General features: G+C 38.7%; 1 protein-coding gene and 2 long non-coding RNA genes across 4 annotated transcripts; all 3 read right to left on the bottom strand.

Annotated features, from left to right (window-relative positions):
• Positions 1-1,887: 1,887 nt before the first annotated feature.
• LOC117320329 lies at positions 1,888-3,021 on the bottom strand. Its single transcript, XM_033874935.1, has one exon. It carries the CDS (start codon positions 3,019-3,021, stop codon positions 1,927-1,929), a length of 1,095 nt encoding a protein of 364 aa, XP_033730826.1. The 3' UTR covers positions 1,888-1,926.
• Positions 3,022-4,494: 1,473 nt separating this feature from the next.
• On the bottom strand, positions 4,495-5,423 carry LOC117320328. Of its 2 annotated transcripts, XR_004531008.1 has the most exons (3): positions 5,026-5,423; positions 4,717-4,793; positions 4,495-4,539 (listed from the first exon to the last, which is right to left on the bottom strand). It is a non-coding gene; the product is annotated as an uncharacterized LOC117320328 (long non-coding RNA). The 2 variants fall into 2 exon arrangements; XR_004531007.1 differs by having other exon boundaries at positions 4,717-5,423.
• Positions 5,424-14,690: 9,267 nt separating this feature from the next.
• Positions 14,691-16,031, bottom strand: LOC117320327. The gene is made up of 2 exons (XR_004531006.1): positions 15,374-16,031; positions 14,691-15,214 (listed from the first exon to the last, which is right to left on the bottom strand). It is a non-coding gene; the product is annotated as an uncharacterized LOC117320327 (long non-coding RNA).
• Positions 16,032-17,082: the final 1,051 nt, after the last annotated feature.

The raw sequence follows: 17,082 nt of genomic DNA, 5'->3' as shown, positions 1-17,082 counted from the left end.
GTGAGGATAAAACACTCTTCATGGTCTGGAACGCTGTTTCCTGCTCTTTCTCCCATTTCCATACAGTTGACGCAGTCTTGCTCCTAGTAGAATGGTCTTTCTTCCTTGTAGGTGGTAATAGCTCGTTCAGTGGCTTCACGATGGCAGAAAAACCTTCCACAAACTTACGATAGTAGCCACAGAATCCCAAGAAACGTCTCAAATCATCCGGACCAGAGGGCTTAGGCCAGTCAACTATCTTCTGTACCTTATCAGGATCTGCTTCTATACCATCCTTAGAAACAACGAAACCAAGAAACTTCACTTTCTTCTTGAAATAAGAGCATTTTTGTGGAGCTAGCTTTAATCCATGGTGCCTTATCTTCTCAAATACTAACTCTAACCTCTCTATATGCTCACCGAATGTCTTGGAAAACACTATGACGTCGTCTATATAGACAAAGCAAATGGTGGTATGGAGCTCTCCAAGGCACTCTTCCATCAATCTTTGGTAAGTCGCTGGTGCATTCACTAACCCGAATGGCATCCTATTGAATTCATAGAATCCTAACGGTCCGATGGTGAAAGCAGTCCTTGACTTATGTTCCTCGTGAAGTTCGACCTGATGGTAACCACTCTTCATATCCAGTGTAGAAAAATAATCACATCCTGATAAAGAATCTAAAATCTCCTCCACCCTAGGAAGAGCATAAGAATCCTTTACAGTCCTAAGATTCAACTGACGGTAGTCGATGCACATCCGCAGTCGTCCGTCCTTCTTCCGTACCAATACAACTGCAGAGGCCCAAGGTGAATGAGAGCGACGAATAACTCCTATGTCCAAAAGTTGATGTAGGTGATCACGCACTTCACTGAGCATAGCAGGAGGAATACGACGATGGCGTTGTTTAAATGGCACTTCATCTGTGAGCTCAATACGGTGATGAACAGCATTAGAGTGTCCAAGATCCATATCCCCTTTAGAAAATATATCGGGGAAACTGGAAATCATCTGTTTACTAATTGTAAACTCCTCTTCAGACAATCTATCATCAAACTTCATCTGTCGCATCAAGGCTTCCATATCCGTGCCTACAGAATCATCAGTATCATCAGATGTGTCCACATCTTGCAAACATCCTTCGACCTTCACTGGCTGAATCTCACAAAGCACCGCACGAGGCTGTATGGTAACATTCCTGGCAGTGATGTTAGATATGGTCACAGGAACAACGCCATTTCCTCTATAATGGTACTGAATAAGACTGGGCGATATATCCAAATCATCGACTAATGTCGACTCCTTCGATGTTGTAAGGTAAGCACTGGTGGGTGTATGCTCGACTTGATGATCAACATAGCCATTAATAGTAACTTGACTATTGGGCTTAACTTGAATTGCAGTACCTTCAGCACTCTTTACTACACCAAGACAGAATTTTTTCCGAATCAAATTCTGTTGACGCAATGCAATGCATCTGAATGTAATATACCAAGGCGTCGAGAGTGAGGATCCTTTCATCAACTTATCACCACAAACTTGCTTACAGGAGTCCATGATATCCATCAATATGTTGGTCCCCACTAGAATTGGTACCTTAGAATTATATCTGGTGTCTGGTACAACCAATAGAAGTCCTGGTAAAGGTGTATTGTGGCCCTCAATTGTAGTCTCTATCTCGGCCTGTATAAAACCATCATATGGCAATGCCTCTCCCCCAGCACACTCAATATCTAAAACATCGTTTAAAGAATGAAGTGGTAAATGGCTCAAATGACTGTCGTAGAAGTTACGACTAACAGTGCTGACCGCTGAACCAGTATCCAACAATGCGGTAGTATTCACCCCAGAAATCTTTAACTGTTCCTCACTGCAATCTCCAATCAGTGCTGTACCGGTATCATCATGATCATCTTGCATGATAGGGCTCTGTTGTCCAATCCTGCCTACTGGTGCCCCAGGCCTGTAGGCGTCCGAGCGTTTAAAGACTTTCTGCTGTGATCTAAATTCACTCGACAATCTCGTTTGATGTGTCCTGGCTGTCCACATCTCCAGCATACTGGTCTATCACTATCTCCTCTATAAGGTTTGTCCTGCCTCCTATAGTCCTGAGGTACCTTATAAGATCCACGTGCAGGTGGACAACCATGGCCTGACTCCCTATTCTTCTGTAAGGATACTAAATCCTGTTTCAGCTTAGACATCTCAGTCGTAAGGTCCTTTACCAAAGCCTTCATTTCTTTAATGTCCTCGTTGTGTGGTATGGCAACCTTAACAGGTTTAGGCTTCTCTGGTGAGGCGTCGGCCTGCTCTATCTGCCTAACAGCAATGCGAAGTTTGTCATAGTCCTGAATAGTATCAAACTTGTGACCAGTAACATCACGCAGCGACTTCTTAAGTCCACGCCAAAACTTAGTCCGTAACATCTCTGTGACCTGAGATTGGGTAAGCTCACATCGGGTTTTAGCTCTATCCAAAATATCTTCAAGTCTACTGGCCCAAGATGTCACACTCTCTGAATCTTCTTGTTTAGCAGAATAAAATTTGGCAAGCAAATCCTCTGCAGCAGCAATGTTTCCATAGTTTCCAGTCATGTTATCCAACACCTGTTGTAATGCAACTGAAGATCCCATTCCTCTAGCTGTATTTGCTGCTTCACCTCTTAAAGATCTTCTCACGGCTTGGAAAATAGCCTGATCCTTGTAAATTCCATCTCGTTGTAACATCTCAACCTCATAGATCCATTGCTCAAACGGTACCTCTCCATGAGGGACTTGTGGAGATCCTGAAAATATGGAAATCTTCGGCACATAATATGAAGTATTATGTGTGCTGGATGGTACTGTATCATCTCGATGATCTTGTAACACCTGGGAAAGATCGAGGATCGGTTCACGCTTCACAACCTTGGCTTTAGCTCCTCCCGCTAAAAGATCAGTTAACCACTGAGCTGCAGTATCCTTAGATTCTAGATCTGGTTTAAGGTTCATAGCTGCTAAAGCCTCCATCAAATGTTCAGCTTGCTTCCCAGCATCCGCCATAGTTGAAGTATTACACAGAGTACACAAGCACAATAATACAAGTAATATAATCATGAAGTCCAATGTGAAAAATGAGAGCCAATACTGCAAAAAAAACCTAACAAAGTCCAAATATGCCGATAACTGGAAATAAATTCAAGAAAATTTTAAAGTCCAAATAAGCTGAAAATCAAAAATAAATACAGAAAATTCATCAAAGTCCAAACACAGGTAATAATACACAAGAAAATATTATATAAATGTGTATAGGAAAATAAACACTAGCAATAAATCAAAGTCCAAATTTATCTGAAAATCAAAGCTGAAATTGAAAAAGAAATGAAAACGCAAACACGGTTCAAATTAATAGAGCTAGTCTAAAGCCTACAAGGTGTCTGAAATTCACAAAAATAAACAACCACAAAATATCTGAAATGCAAAAAGATACAAACAATGTCAAAGCGACAAATATTTCTAAGTATAAACACCTAAAGCAATAAATTCTAACACCGAATAAATCAATTAAATGAAAGAAAATCCACAAAATCTGAAAGAAAAACTCATAGATTCAAAGATATACAGAATCAAGTACTATGCAAAGGGAAATAATCAATAGCTAATCTATCAAGGGCAAATAACTCACCAATGTCAAGACAATAATCAACAAGATAATCTAATTACATATATAAGCAAGCATGTGTCTAGATGGCATTGATAAAAAAACAAATTGACATAACACACAAACTAAAGTAAATCAATCTAGATTACAGGGTATTACGCGAAAACCGAAAACTCCGAACAGAAAAGAAAAGCGTGTCGCAAGCGCAGCAGTTCAACATATATAACACACAAACACAGATTGAACAACAAATAATAATGACATGGAAGTCACGACAGTGTAATGTCAGTTAATGTGTCTTGGTCAGTGCAAAATATCAACTACCCAACTAAGAATAGATAAACCGATAAATAAAGAACCAATGCAGCAAAAGATTTACTAAGTATACAAAGATACTAACCTTTCTACAGCGGGTAAGCAGGGCAGGTACAGGTAGAAGTTTCCATGCTCACATTCAGATTCACGATTCAGATCCACACATTTTACGAATAATACAGGAATAAACACATGACAACACTAAATTCCAAATAGAATACACGAATAAACACATAAATAATCCATGCTATAATGAATGAGTCACTGAATAATATCCTTTCCCGTCATAAAGTTCAATTTAGTTCGAAATGAAAACGTAAGTCCATTCACATGTGTGCCACCATCAACATCCGGTTTCACATATCGGTGTGACCTTCCCATAGTGCCATACTGAAAAGTTCCGGGTGCAAAAGTTCCGGACCAAACTGGAATTCGACGATCACGTCAGGCAAGTGCAAACCCTCCGGTCTCCGGACCCTCAGTCTAACGGAGTAGTCCCTACATGGGCGCCATTTGTAGCGGGGTGTAATATGTCTTAAAATGATGACAATGCCGCTGGGTTCGTTTGATTTCAAAGGTTTTATTATTACTCAAAAACCCACGTTCTGAAACATACATCAATAAAACATAATTAATTTCATTCACAAACCATACATCTGTCATACAACAATAGTTCACGCGTACAATTACATATAAATGAATAATATTTCCAACACAACGTTAACACGATAAAATATCACAGATAATGACGATTACTTGGTAATATAAAATCACACACTTACAACACGTATAGTGCATCAACGTGAGGCTTAACACTGCTCACTTCCATGACCGTCATATACCGCACAACAGATGTAAACTACAATAATAAAGTATAGTTTTCACACTTGTACAATAGGTTTCAATATGAACACTATTACATTTATAAAAAATATCTCTGCTGTACGATAACCGTGTACAGTACATATACGTATATTTATTCAAAGTATTAAAAATATGGAAAACATGATCTTATCACTTATAACTTTCAAATATCATTCTTACAGAAACAGGAACAGGGCAAAACAACTAAAGAAAGATATCAAACTTACCAATACAGGAATACGACTCTATATGGTGACAGATGAATTCGAAGACCTACATTTTGTAGCTCCGGCTTCAATGACGTCGAAATTCAAATGTCCCGAAACACAAAGAAACAAAGACTAAAACCACAGATAAGAACTTTCAACCAATCAAACAACTTTGTTACAGTCACATGTCACGTTCGTCAGTGAAATATACTCACAGGTACAAAGACATACACATACCAATATACAAACACGCGCACGGGATCGCCGGTAACGAATATATATATATGCACGGACGCAGGTAAAAGGTCGCGAGGGCCTTATACCTCAATAATAAATACCTTACATATTTATTATATTTTATTAATAATTATCACACATATACATGTATACATTTCACAAATATCAAACACTTTATTAAAAATAACCCTATTACACAATTACGTGCCGGTGTATGGTATAGAAAAACTATCGATGCATCTCTACAAGCCAGACAGCTCATAATGATGTCAACTGTCCGAAATATAGGTCCGTTTTGGTAATGTTATGAATAAATCTAGTACCTAGTATTGCACTTTTATTCAATAAAGTTTTCATTAATTTCGTTTTCATAATTATAAATAGATCAATCTTCAATTTACATGAAATAGAGCGTAATTGATATGTGAAATCCGACTCCTTTTAGTTAGAGATTCAGACCGTGCAGGAGTTCGTTACAATTGATATGGAAAGTCCGACTCATTTCATACAGAGACTCAGACCACAGGGGTTCGTTACAATTGATATGGAAAGTCCGACTCCTTTCAGTCAGAGACTCGGACCACAGGGGTTCGTTACAATTGATATGGAAAGTCCGACTCATTTCAGTCAGAGACTCGGACCACATTCAGTCAGAGACTCGGACCACAGGGGCTCGTTACAATTGATATGAAAGTCCGACTCATTTCAGTCAGAGACTCAGACCACAGGGGTTCGTACGTATTTATATATATATACTTAGTAATCAAAACAACTAAATCTTTTATAAGATACAATTGTCTCTCATTTAATTTTCTTGATGATATATAAGATGTCTTGTTAAGAAAAGTATATCAGATATCTTATATAATATGAAGACATGTTATATAATTTGATTGATAACTGGATCAACATTGATTCCCGAATAATAACAACACAAGGGTCACTTGATTACACAAAGTTCATCAAGTGCACTAAGAACTTGACCCTTGGAACAATGCAGTTGTCAAGTTTATAATTACGAAATTATAATAATTCTACATTGTGGAAGTTGTGAGATATCCGAACTAGGCGCGTAGCCAGACCTAAATGAAAGTGGAAGCACGGTCGGACAAAAAGCCCGACGGAAGGACGTAGGGCTTCTTACAGGGCGGATTTTTGGTATTTCTAGATATACAAAATTGATTAGCATATTTTACGAGAAACATATTTGCACAAAACGTATACCATGGAAGTCATGACTTCTAATCTGTAATACATTGTAAGTTTGGTAATTATGTTAATTGAAAATATATATCGTGAACATATTCAGGTGATAAATCATACATAAATCATGTCTAAATCTACAAAATCGCAACACACAGGTAACAATGTCAGAGAGACATTCGTTCTCCGTCCGTGGTTGATCTCAGGTAATATTGTATTATTTTTCAACATAATCCCCTTTTGTATCTATACACTTTTGCAAGTGGTGTTTAAGGGGCTCAATGCCACTTTTATAGAACTCCTTTTCTTGGCTGTTCAGAAAGAACCATCCACTGCATACATGACGTCATCATTGGACTGAAAGCGGGTGTCTGAAGTAGCTGTTTTCAGTTTTGGAAATAGATGAAAGTCTTATGGAGCGAGATCAGGTGAATAAGGCGGATGTTCAATCAATTTAAAGCCACAATCGTGAGTGGCAGCCATGGCAATAACAAAGCCACAATCGTGAGTGGCAGCCATGGCAATAACAAAGCCACAATCGTGAATGGCAGCCATGGCAATAACAAAGCCACAATCGTGAATGGCAGCCATGGCAATAACAGACTTGTGAACAGGAGCATTATCCAGATAGATTAACACACCTGTAGGGAACTTTCTGCGCCGTTTAAACATTTTTGGGAAATTAATTTTTTCCAGTAGCTACTTCAGAAGTGATGCGCAGTATATGACCTTGATTGTTTGTCCCTTTTAGAGATACTCTATAAGCAGAATACCATTCGCATCCCAGAATACCGATGCCATAACCTTCCCAGCTGATGGAACAGTCTTTGCATTTTGGCGGGGGAGAGCCATGGTGCTTCCATTGTTTCGATTGTTGTTTGGCCTCTGGGGTAAAATGATGGACTCATGTGTCATAAATAGTGACTAATCTCTGAAGAAAGTGGGCAGGATCTTCCTCAAAAAGGTTAACATTAGCACGCGATGATATGCGCCTGGTGTGCTTCTGATCAACTGTCAGAAGTCTTAGTACCCTTCGGGCCGAAAGCTTTATCATTGTAAGTTCCTCGGTCAGAATGGAATGCATCTTTCTATGACTCGTCTGTCAGTCATAACAATATCATGAACATTATTGGCCATTTCTGGGGTTGCAACATTGACAGGCCATCCAGGACGGGTCATCCTCATGGCTCTGTCGGCCGCGCTTATATTCCGCCACCCACCTTTCCACTGAAGCATATAAAGGGGCATCTTTCCCTATAGTTGCTACCATATCATTACGGATATCCTTAGGTGTTAAACCATTTTTATGCAAATATTGGATCACTGCTCTTTCACCGATTTTGTCCATTTTGCAAAAGCGGCTTGTCTTGTTTATTGTAGAGTGCTACCTATTCGATATAAACTAACCAAATAAGACCAGTCCTTGAGTACACGGCCCTATATAGTCAGAGAATAGTGGAACTTAAACGAAATCCTTGAATGCCTCCTTCAATATGAGGCTCAGAACATATCAATCAGTCCTCGTATGTCTTTAGCCGCCGCATGATGCTGAAGACGTAACAGACAGATACATGTAGAATCTCTAGACACCTGGAGAAGTTCGGATACAGTGTCAAACAATCTAGACGCTGATTAATAGGTCTACATTAATTGTAGGTTAATGTAAAGATGTGGGGGGAAAACCATCCTCAGGAATTTCAACATTTTCATATCATATTATCAAAACAATATTTGTTTGAAATTATCTAATGAAAAATGATGTGGAGCCCGGGCGTACGCCTGGCTACGCGCCTGCGCAGAGTACTTAAAGAAACGGCACCAGTACATTGTTGTCCGCTTGCCATCTTATTTAATAAATCGCTTCTTTTTGCTAAGAAACCGTCTTCATGGAAACAAGCGAATGTTACTCCAATTCACAAAAATGAAAACAGTGATGATGTTAAAAATTATCGACCAATACCATTACTTAGTGTCATAGGTAAGATTTTTGAACGTTGCATTTTTAGATACTTACATAATTATTTTCGTGATAATAGTCTTATAACCAGCTGTCAGGCAGGCCTCACACCATGTGACTCAACTATCAATCAACTCCTTAGCATATCTAATGATGTTGGCAAAGCGCTCGAATCTGGTAAGGGAATCCGTGTAGTCTGTTGCGATGTTAGTACATGCCCGTCTAGAGTCCGACCTTGAAAACATTAATAGTTGGTCTAGGCAGTGGCTCGTTGACTTTAACCCAAGAAAAACTCAATCTTTGTTGATAACAAGAACAAGAAATCCCATTCATCACCCTTCCTTACATATGGACAAAGTCCCTATCAATAGCTACCATCATGGAGTGTTCTTCTCTGAAGACGGTCAATGGCTGGATCATGTTAAAATAGATATACTAAAATCCTTAAAATTTCAGTACGACAGACAAACATTTCAATCTATATATTTTTCTTTTATAAGACCACTTCTTGAGTATGGTGATACCGTTTGGGGAAACTTACCAAAAGAATTAGAAAAAAACTAGAAAATCTCAATATCGAAGTAGGTTGAATAGTAACTGGTGCAACCAAGCTAACAAGTATTGATAAACTTTTTCGTGAAGCAGGATGGATCAGCTTAACCGATCGTAGACAAACTAGAACAATTATTCAATTTCATAAAATGTTCTATCAATATACCCCTGCATACTTATCCAACCTCATTCCTAGCGCTGTCTCTGATGGACATGTACACAGGTACGAAACAAGGAACTCGGATCAAACATGTATTACTCCGATCTTATGTAAAACTACATTGTATAAACATTCCTTCTTGCCTTCTACCATAGACCTGAGGAACAATCTTCTATCTGAAGTCATATCTAATCCTTCTGTTTCTTTACTTAAATCTCAATTTGGTAAAAAAAAAATCTTATGAAAAAAATACCCATTTATTACAATTTCGGAACCCGTAAAGGGCAAATTTGTCATGCCCGATTACGTATGGAGTGCTGTTCTCTCAACGATCATTTATTTCGTAAAAATATTGTTTATTCCCCTTTGTATCTATGTAGTCTAATTGAAACAATTGCACATTTCCTTTTAGAATGTACTCGATATGCCGAAGATAGAAGACGATATTCACACGTGTTGGGGAGTACAAGTGTCATTATCCACCTTAAGTACATGTAACGAATGTTTCCAAACACTGACAAGGTCAATGGAAACACGTGTAAAAGACACATTATCTACATGTGTGTTCCGACATCTAATTATAGATACGAATTCATTACACAATACGACAATCACGTGAACAACTTTATAATACAATTTTACAATATAATTAATCACGACAATCACGTGAACAACTTTATAATACAATTTTACAATATAATTAATCACGACAATCACGTGAACAACTTTATAATACAATTTTACAATATAATTAATCACGACAATCACGTGAACAACTTTAACTTACAATGTATAATGCAATTTTACAATAAAATCAATCACATGCATGAAGTTGAGGCACGTGACTCGATGTTCTATAATTAACTACACAGAAACATGTTTTCTACAATTTTTGAGGCAAGTCCCTTGCGAGATGTGGTTTTACTTCAAATGTCAGAAAACAGGTTAAAATCTGTTGATATAGGTCATTAACATACCTATATAAATGTAGCGGAACTGGTCCAGGTGGATGGTCGGTGACCAGGTAGCGCAATTTGAGAGCATAATTCGGCTAGTGTTCAAAGGTCTGTGGTGCGAACCCTGGTCTGGCCGTATATATCTCCTCTCGTGTTACATTTGGCACTCAACTAAATACCCACGGAGGTGGAATAGGGTCAAAGACTTGGTTGAAGGAGGGAGGAATGTAGTGGGACTGGACTGGGTTGATCACCAGCATCTGGCTAGTGTTCGGAGGTCCCGGGTTCAAACCTCGGTTTGGCCGTGCATGTTTCCTTTCCTATTACATAAACATACATGTACAATATATATTCTAACCCGGCCACCAAATGGGGACTAAAAGTGTTTCAGGGTAAATTCCAAGGTTATACCATATTTATAACTTTAATACTTTATTCTATTTCAAAGAAATCTCAATTGCACATGTTAACTACACAGGCCAGGATTCGAACCTGGATCCCTCAGTCTGAGAACTCTTCATTGAGCTACCTGTGTATCAAGTTCAAATGATTATACAATTGATAATTTCGTTTGTCTCAATTCAACGTGATGCTATTCAAACATCAATTATATTGTGATTAAACAGGATGAAAAGGCTTAGCAAAAAACTAAAACAATTTGAATGACAATGAGATTATTTTGTGTAGAAGCAAAACCAAACAATCGGGGTACAGATATTGGCTCTACTTCAAGGAGATGAACTAAAAGTGGAACAGTATAAAAATCATTAAAATCTTTTAAAACACCTCTCGTAAAGATCAGCAATGTTTTTATAACGACCAGATCTACAGACGTCAACCAAATCGACAGGTATTGAGGTAAACCAGTAAGATAGGTGTCGAGGTGAACCAGTAAGACAGGTGTCGAGGTGAACCAGTAAGTCAGGTGTCGAGGTGAACCAGTTAGACAGACGTCGAGGTGAACCAGTAAGACAGGTGTCAAGGCCGTCCCGACAGACAGATGTCAAGGTGAACCAGCTAGACAGGTGTCAAGGTGAACCAGTAAGACAGACGTCGAGGTGAACCAGTAAGACAGGTATCGAGGTGAACCAGTAAGACAGACGTCGAGGTGAACAAGTCAGGTGTTGAGGTGAACAAGTAAGTCAGGTGTCGAGGTGAACCAGTAAGTCAGGTGTTGAGGTGAACCAGACAGACAGGTGTCAAGGTGAACATGTAAGATAGACGTCGAGGTGAACCAGTAAGACAGACGCTGAGGTGAACCAGTAAGACAGGTGTTTAGGTGAACCAGTAAGTGAGGTGTTGAGGTGAACTAGTAAGACAGGTGTCAAGGCCGTCCCGACAGACAGATGTCGAGGTGAACCAGTTAGATAGATGTCAAGGTGAACCAGTAAGACTTGTGTCGAGGTGAATCAGTAAGACAGGTGTCCAGGCCGTCTCAACAAACAGGTGTCAAGGAGAACAAGCAATGTTTTTATACCGACCAAATCGACAGGTATTGAGGTAAACCAGTAAATAAGGTGTCAAGGTGAACCAGTAAGACAGGTGTCGAGGTGAACCAGTAAGACAGGTGTTGAGGTGAACCAGTAAGACAGGTGTCGAGGTGAACTAGTTAGACAGGTTTCGAGGTGAACCTGTAAGACAGGTGTCAAGGCTGTCCTGGCAGACAGGTGTCAAGGTGAACCTGTAAGACAGGTGTGAAGGCCATCCCGACAGACAGGTGTCAAGGTGAACCTGTAAGACAGGTGTGAAGGCCATCCCGACAGACAGGTGTCAAGGTGAACCTGTAAGACAGGTGTCAAGGTGAACCAGTAAGACAGGTGTGAAGGCCATCCCGACAGACAGATGTTAAGTTGAACCTGTAAGACAGGTGTCGAAGTCAACCTAATGGAAATGTGTCCAAGCCGACAAGCTAGATGGACATCGAGGCTGACCAGTTAGACAGGTGTCTATTCGACAAGTTAGACAGATGTCGAGGCCAACAAATTAGACAGCCAGATGGACAGGTGTACAGGCGTATCTTGGATTTTGTGATGATGAGACATCTGGTCTATTGCTAAAAAGAACATTTCTGTAAATAGGATGTTGTGATGATCACATAAGTCTATTGCTAAAGAGAACATTTCTGTAACTGAGATGCCTACATTCCTAACATCCAGAACATCATTGGAAAGCCCCGAGACTCTGCTAATGCTGTTCGAGTCATACACAACAGCTTAATGTCCTGGGTTTCTGATGATCCAGGAAGGGATTTGTCCAGGGGTAACAGTGATAGTTGGTAGAGTATGTGTGAGTATGTAAGAGTGTGGCAGTGTATTTCAGAGTATGTTTAGAGCATGTCAGAGTATGGCAGAGTATGGCAGAGAATGGCAGAGTATGGCAGTGTATGGCAGAGTATGGCAGTGTATGGCAGATTATGGCAGTGTATGGCAAAGTATGTCAGAGTATGGCAAAGTATGGCAGTGTATGGCAGAGTATGTCAGGGTATGTCAGAGTATGGCAGGGTATGGCAGTGTATGCCAGAGTATGTCAGGCAGAGCTACTAGTATGTCACAGTATGACAGATTACGTCAGCATATGTCAGAGTATGTCATAGCATTGATCTCAGATCGCCAGTGATCTACGTATACCAACTCATTTGGTACTCTCTATCTAAAATGTTTGATTATGGAAACAAAACAATGAAATGAGATTAAAATTGTGGTCTTAAAGTTTGAACATCGTTTTTTTTACATTTCATAAATGTCCTGATTCATCAGGCATTCATCGCTCTGAAACAACCAGCTGTTATAATACAGTACACAACACTACCTATAGAATGTACCCACCTCAGTCAAACAACACTACCTACAAAATGTACCCACCTCAGTCAAACAACACTACCTACAAAATGTACCCACCACAGTCAAACAACACTACCTACAAAATGTACCCACCTCAGTCAAACAACACTACCTACAGAATGTACCCACCTCAGTCAAACAACACTACCTATAAAATGTACCCACCGCAGTCAAACAACACTACCTACAAAATGTACCCACCACAGTCAAACAACATTACCTACAAAATGTACCAACCACAGTCAAATAACACTACCTACAAAATGTACTCACCTCAGTCAAACAACACTACCTACAAAATGTACCCACCACAGTCAAACAATACTACCTACAAAATGTACCCACCTCAGTCAAACACTACCTACAAAATATACCCACCTCAGTCAAACAACACTACCTACAAAATGTACCCACCTCAGTCAAACAACACTACCTACAAAATGTACCCACCTCAGTCAAACAACACTACCTACAAAATGTACTCACCTCAGTCAAACAACACTACCTACAAAATGTACCTACCTCAGTCAAACAACACTACCTACAAAATGTACTCACCTCAGTCAAACAACACTACCTACAAAATGTACTCACCTCAGTCAAACAACACTACCTACAAAATGTACAAACCTCAGTCAAACAACACTACCTACAAAATGTACCCACCTCAGTCAAACAACACTACATACAGAATGTACCCATCTCAGTCAAACAACACTACATACAGAATGTACCCACCTCAGTCAAACAACACTACCTACAAAATGTACCCACCTCAGTCAAACAACACTACCTACAGAATGTACCCACCACAGTCAAACAACACTACCTACAAAATGTACCCACCACAGTCAAACAACACTACCTACAAAATGTACCCACCTCAGTCAAACAACATTAATACATCGTACAAATTTTGATCAATTTTGGCAGTGTAGGGTAAAACTTAGGTAACATATACTGCCACAAGCTGGCCAGCAATATTTTGTCAGTTTATAAAAGCAACAAGTAACAAGTATTAACAAATAGCCAAGGTTAACTACAGTGTATAATTATACTATACACACATATACAACTGGTATTATATCATTTTTACAATATAATAACATACATGTATATATTAATCATCTATACCATCTACAGTGTATAATTATACTATACACACATATACAACTGTATCTACAGTGTATAATTATACTAAACACACATATACAACTGGTATTATATCATTTTTACAATATAATAACATACATGTATATATTAGTCATCTATACCATCTACAGTGTATAATTATACTATACACACATATACAATTGTATCTACAGTGTATAATTATACTATACACACATATACAACTGGTATTATATCATTTTTACATTATAATAACATGCATGTATATATTAATCATCTATACCATCTACAGTGTATAATTATACTATACACACATATACAACTGGTATTATATCATTTTTACAGTATAATAACATACATGTATATATTAGTCATCTATACCATCTACAGTGTACAAAGTACCCAATAGAAGTGAAAACACAGAACATTATAAGGATTAACTTCAGTCAATGATTGGAACGATACTGTTGAACAAATAATCATCACTTAACTTGTTCAGGTGTGTTGTGATACAAGGGAGACAATTTGTTTTTTTAAATTCCTTAGTTGTCTCCCTTAGAATCTTACATTTCCATATTAGGTTGATGTGTACATGCTTGTATCTGATATAAAATTTTACTTTTAAAATCTACAAATATTTTCTTCTTTTTTTAAATTGTTAGAATCAATTTTTAAGTGCAAACAGAAAATTTCCAGAAGACATTCAATGCCAACCTGAATGGATATACTTTTAATATTGTAATTTGTAAATTCTTTTGGAATCCGGGGTGGGGACATGACCTGATTTACAGAACAGGATTAGAACCTATGGCACACCCTGAAAAGTTGTAAGTTCATAGGTCACTGGCTTGTCACATTCCGGTGAACTACCAGCATTATAAATTCACATCTTACAGTAAAAACATGGAATACATTTCACATGTAATGCACTTAACAAAATGAATTTAAATACAACAGAATACGTATACTTCTCTGTTATTTTAACATGACACGTACACCATCCCTCAGAACCCTATCACAGGTTTTCCAATATCAATCTCTCTACTCTGTATAGAATTGACTATAGTTTGTGTATAATAGGTTCATAGCAATTCTGCAACACGGCTCTACCTCAGAGCAAATGAATTTGATCTTGTATGATGGCTTGGCCATGATAAAGATGTATCATCTCCTGGTCCTAGGCCACAGTGACATTCTGTGAGATGACATCACTAGTGACATCTCCTGGTCCTAGGCCACAGTGACATTCTGTGAGATGACATCACTAGTGACATCTCCTGGTCCTAGGCCACAGTGACATTCTGTGGGAAGACATCACTGGTGACATCACCTGGTCCTAGGCCACAGTGACATTCTGTGAGATGACATCACTAGTGACATCACCTGGTCCTAGGCCACAGTGACAGTCCGTGAGATGACATCACTAGTGACATCTCCTGGTCCTAGGCCACAGTGACATTCTGTGAGATGACATCACTAGTGACATCTCCTGGTCCTAGGCCACAGTGACATTCTGTGGGAAGACATCACTGGTGACATCACCTGGTCCTAGGCCACAGTGACATTCTGTGAGATGCCATCACTAGTGACAGACTGGGCCACAGTGACAGTCCGTGAGATGACATCACTAGTGACAGACTGGCATGATTCTACCTGGTGCCGAGCTGTGGCCTCTTCTCCACAAACTGCCATTTCAGATGAAACCTTTAGGATAGACCGCCACTTTTTCCCCGCATCAACAATTGTGTAGCTGCTCTGAACGATTTAGCGTCCTCTACTATTAATTTATGCCTCTGAAGTAGAAGTGACTTGTTCCAATGGAGCTTGATCTGTGAATAATTATAGTATATCTGGTCCCAACAAGTTACCACTGGACAGGTCGACATATTCTCTGTCGAGGCTGGACAAACATCATTATCAGCTTCTCCCTCTCCTGGGGCGGAACCATTATGTCAAGTACATCCATACTGTAGTCTCTCTTTAATATCAATCTGCCAAATATAAATCAAAGTACTGGAAGTACTGTAAACGAACATTATTGTTTAATGCAAAATCAGTAATCTTCTAAGTTTAAAGTTGATAAATTTACTGATATCGGTTTAGGAATGAATTGCAAATAATTTGAAATGTTTGCAGCTGTTGTGATATGATTGTACACATGCATGTCTCTGTAAGGTCCTAATTGAAATTGGAAGTTTGTTGATCTATCTTGGATGGATGAAAATAAAATATGTCTTCTTTCTTTCGGGAAGGCATCATCAGTTATAATACAGCCAGGACTCTGTGACCTTATTGATGCCAACTTCTAATATGCACTAAATTTAGGCTAGTTCCATCGTTAGTTCAACTTAATATGATGAAACACACATAAAGAATTACTGAAAACCAAAACCAGAGCTGCTAATCAAATCCCGGATTAGGAATGTATCCTATTGAAACTGTACTAAAGCATGTATGGTACTTCAAAACAAAAACCTTGACTCCTATTGTGCTGGAATCATTTGATGTTAATAAATCTTTATATGAGAAGATATACTTCTGGTATAAATTAGAGTATTGTAAACAATGTGATAACAACCAGATAAAGACTATCTTCATCGAATAATTCAGCAAACAGGAAAAGAAAACTTCAAGCTTCATTTTCAACTTCAAACCTGATCACAAAGATTACAGTCCATTCGATGGGACGACACATTCCCTATTTATTGTCCTTTTCCAATGCTGATCATCCAATCATACTGAACCACACAGTTCAGCAATGTAATTGCACAAATCACACCTTTATGTGTAGAGAACATTTTTGGGGGTGTTATAAGATTCCATAACTGTATGCAAATTTGTGAAGCATTCCATATCTATATATATACGGTATGTGTATATATTTACACATCAAAATTGGAATGACACAGGAGATTTGCAAGTTTAAGTTCACCATCAGTCATGGGAGGTTTATGTAAAATGTTATATTTACCGGGGTAATTAGTAATTTTGAGAATATATTTATGAAGCTCTATTCTGTACTTTCTACCAGTGCAGCAC

The sequence above is a fragment of the Pecten maximus genome, unplaced genomic scaffold (genome assembly GCF_902652985.1).
Source record: "Pecten maximus unplaced genomic scaffold, xPecMax1.1, whole genome shotgun sequence".
NCBI lineage: Eukaryota > Metazoa > Mollusca > Bivalvia > Pectinida > Pectinidae > Pecten > Pecten maximus.
Note: the sequence above shows the minus strand (reverse complement) of the source record. Positions and strands in the feature narration are given on the sequence as shown.

Bases quoted from the DNA above. Each gene is read 5' to 3' on its own strand.
- LOC117320329 (XM_033874935.1), bottom strand. From the start codon at position 3,021: ATGGCGGATGCTGGGAAGCAAGCTGAACATTTGATGGAGGCTTTAGCA.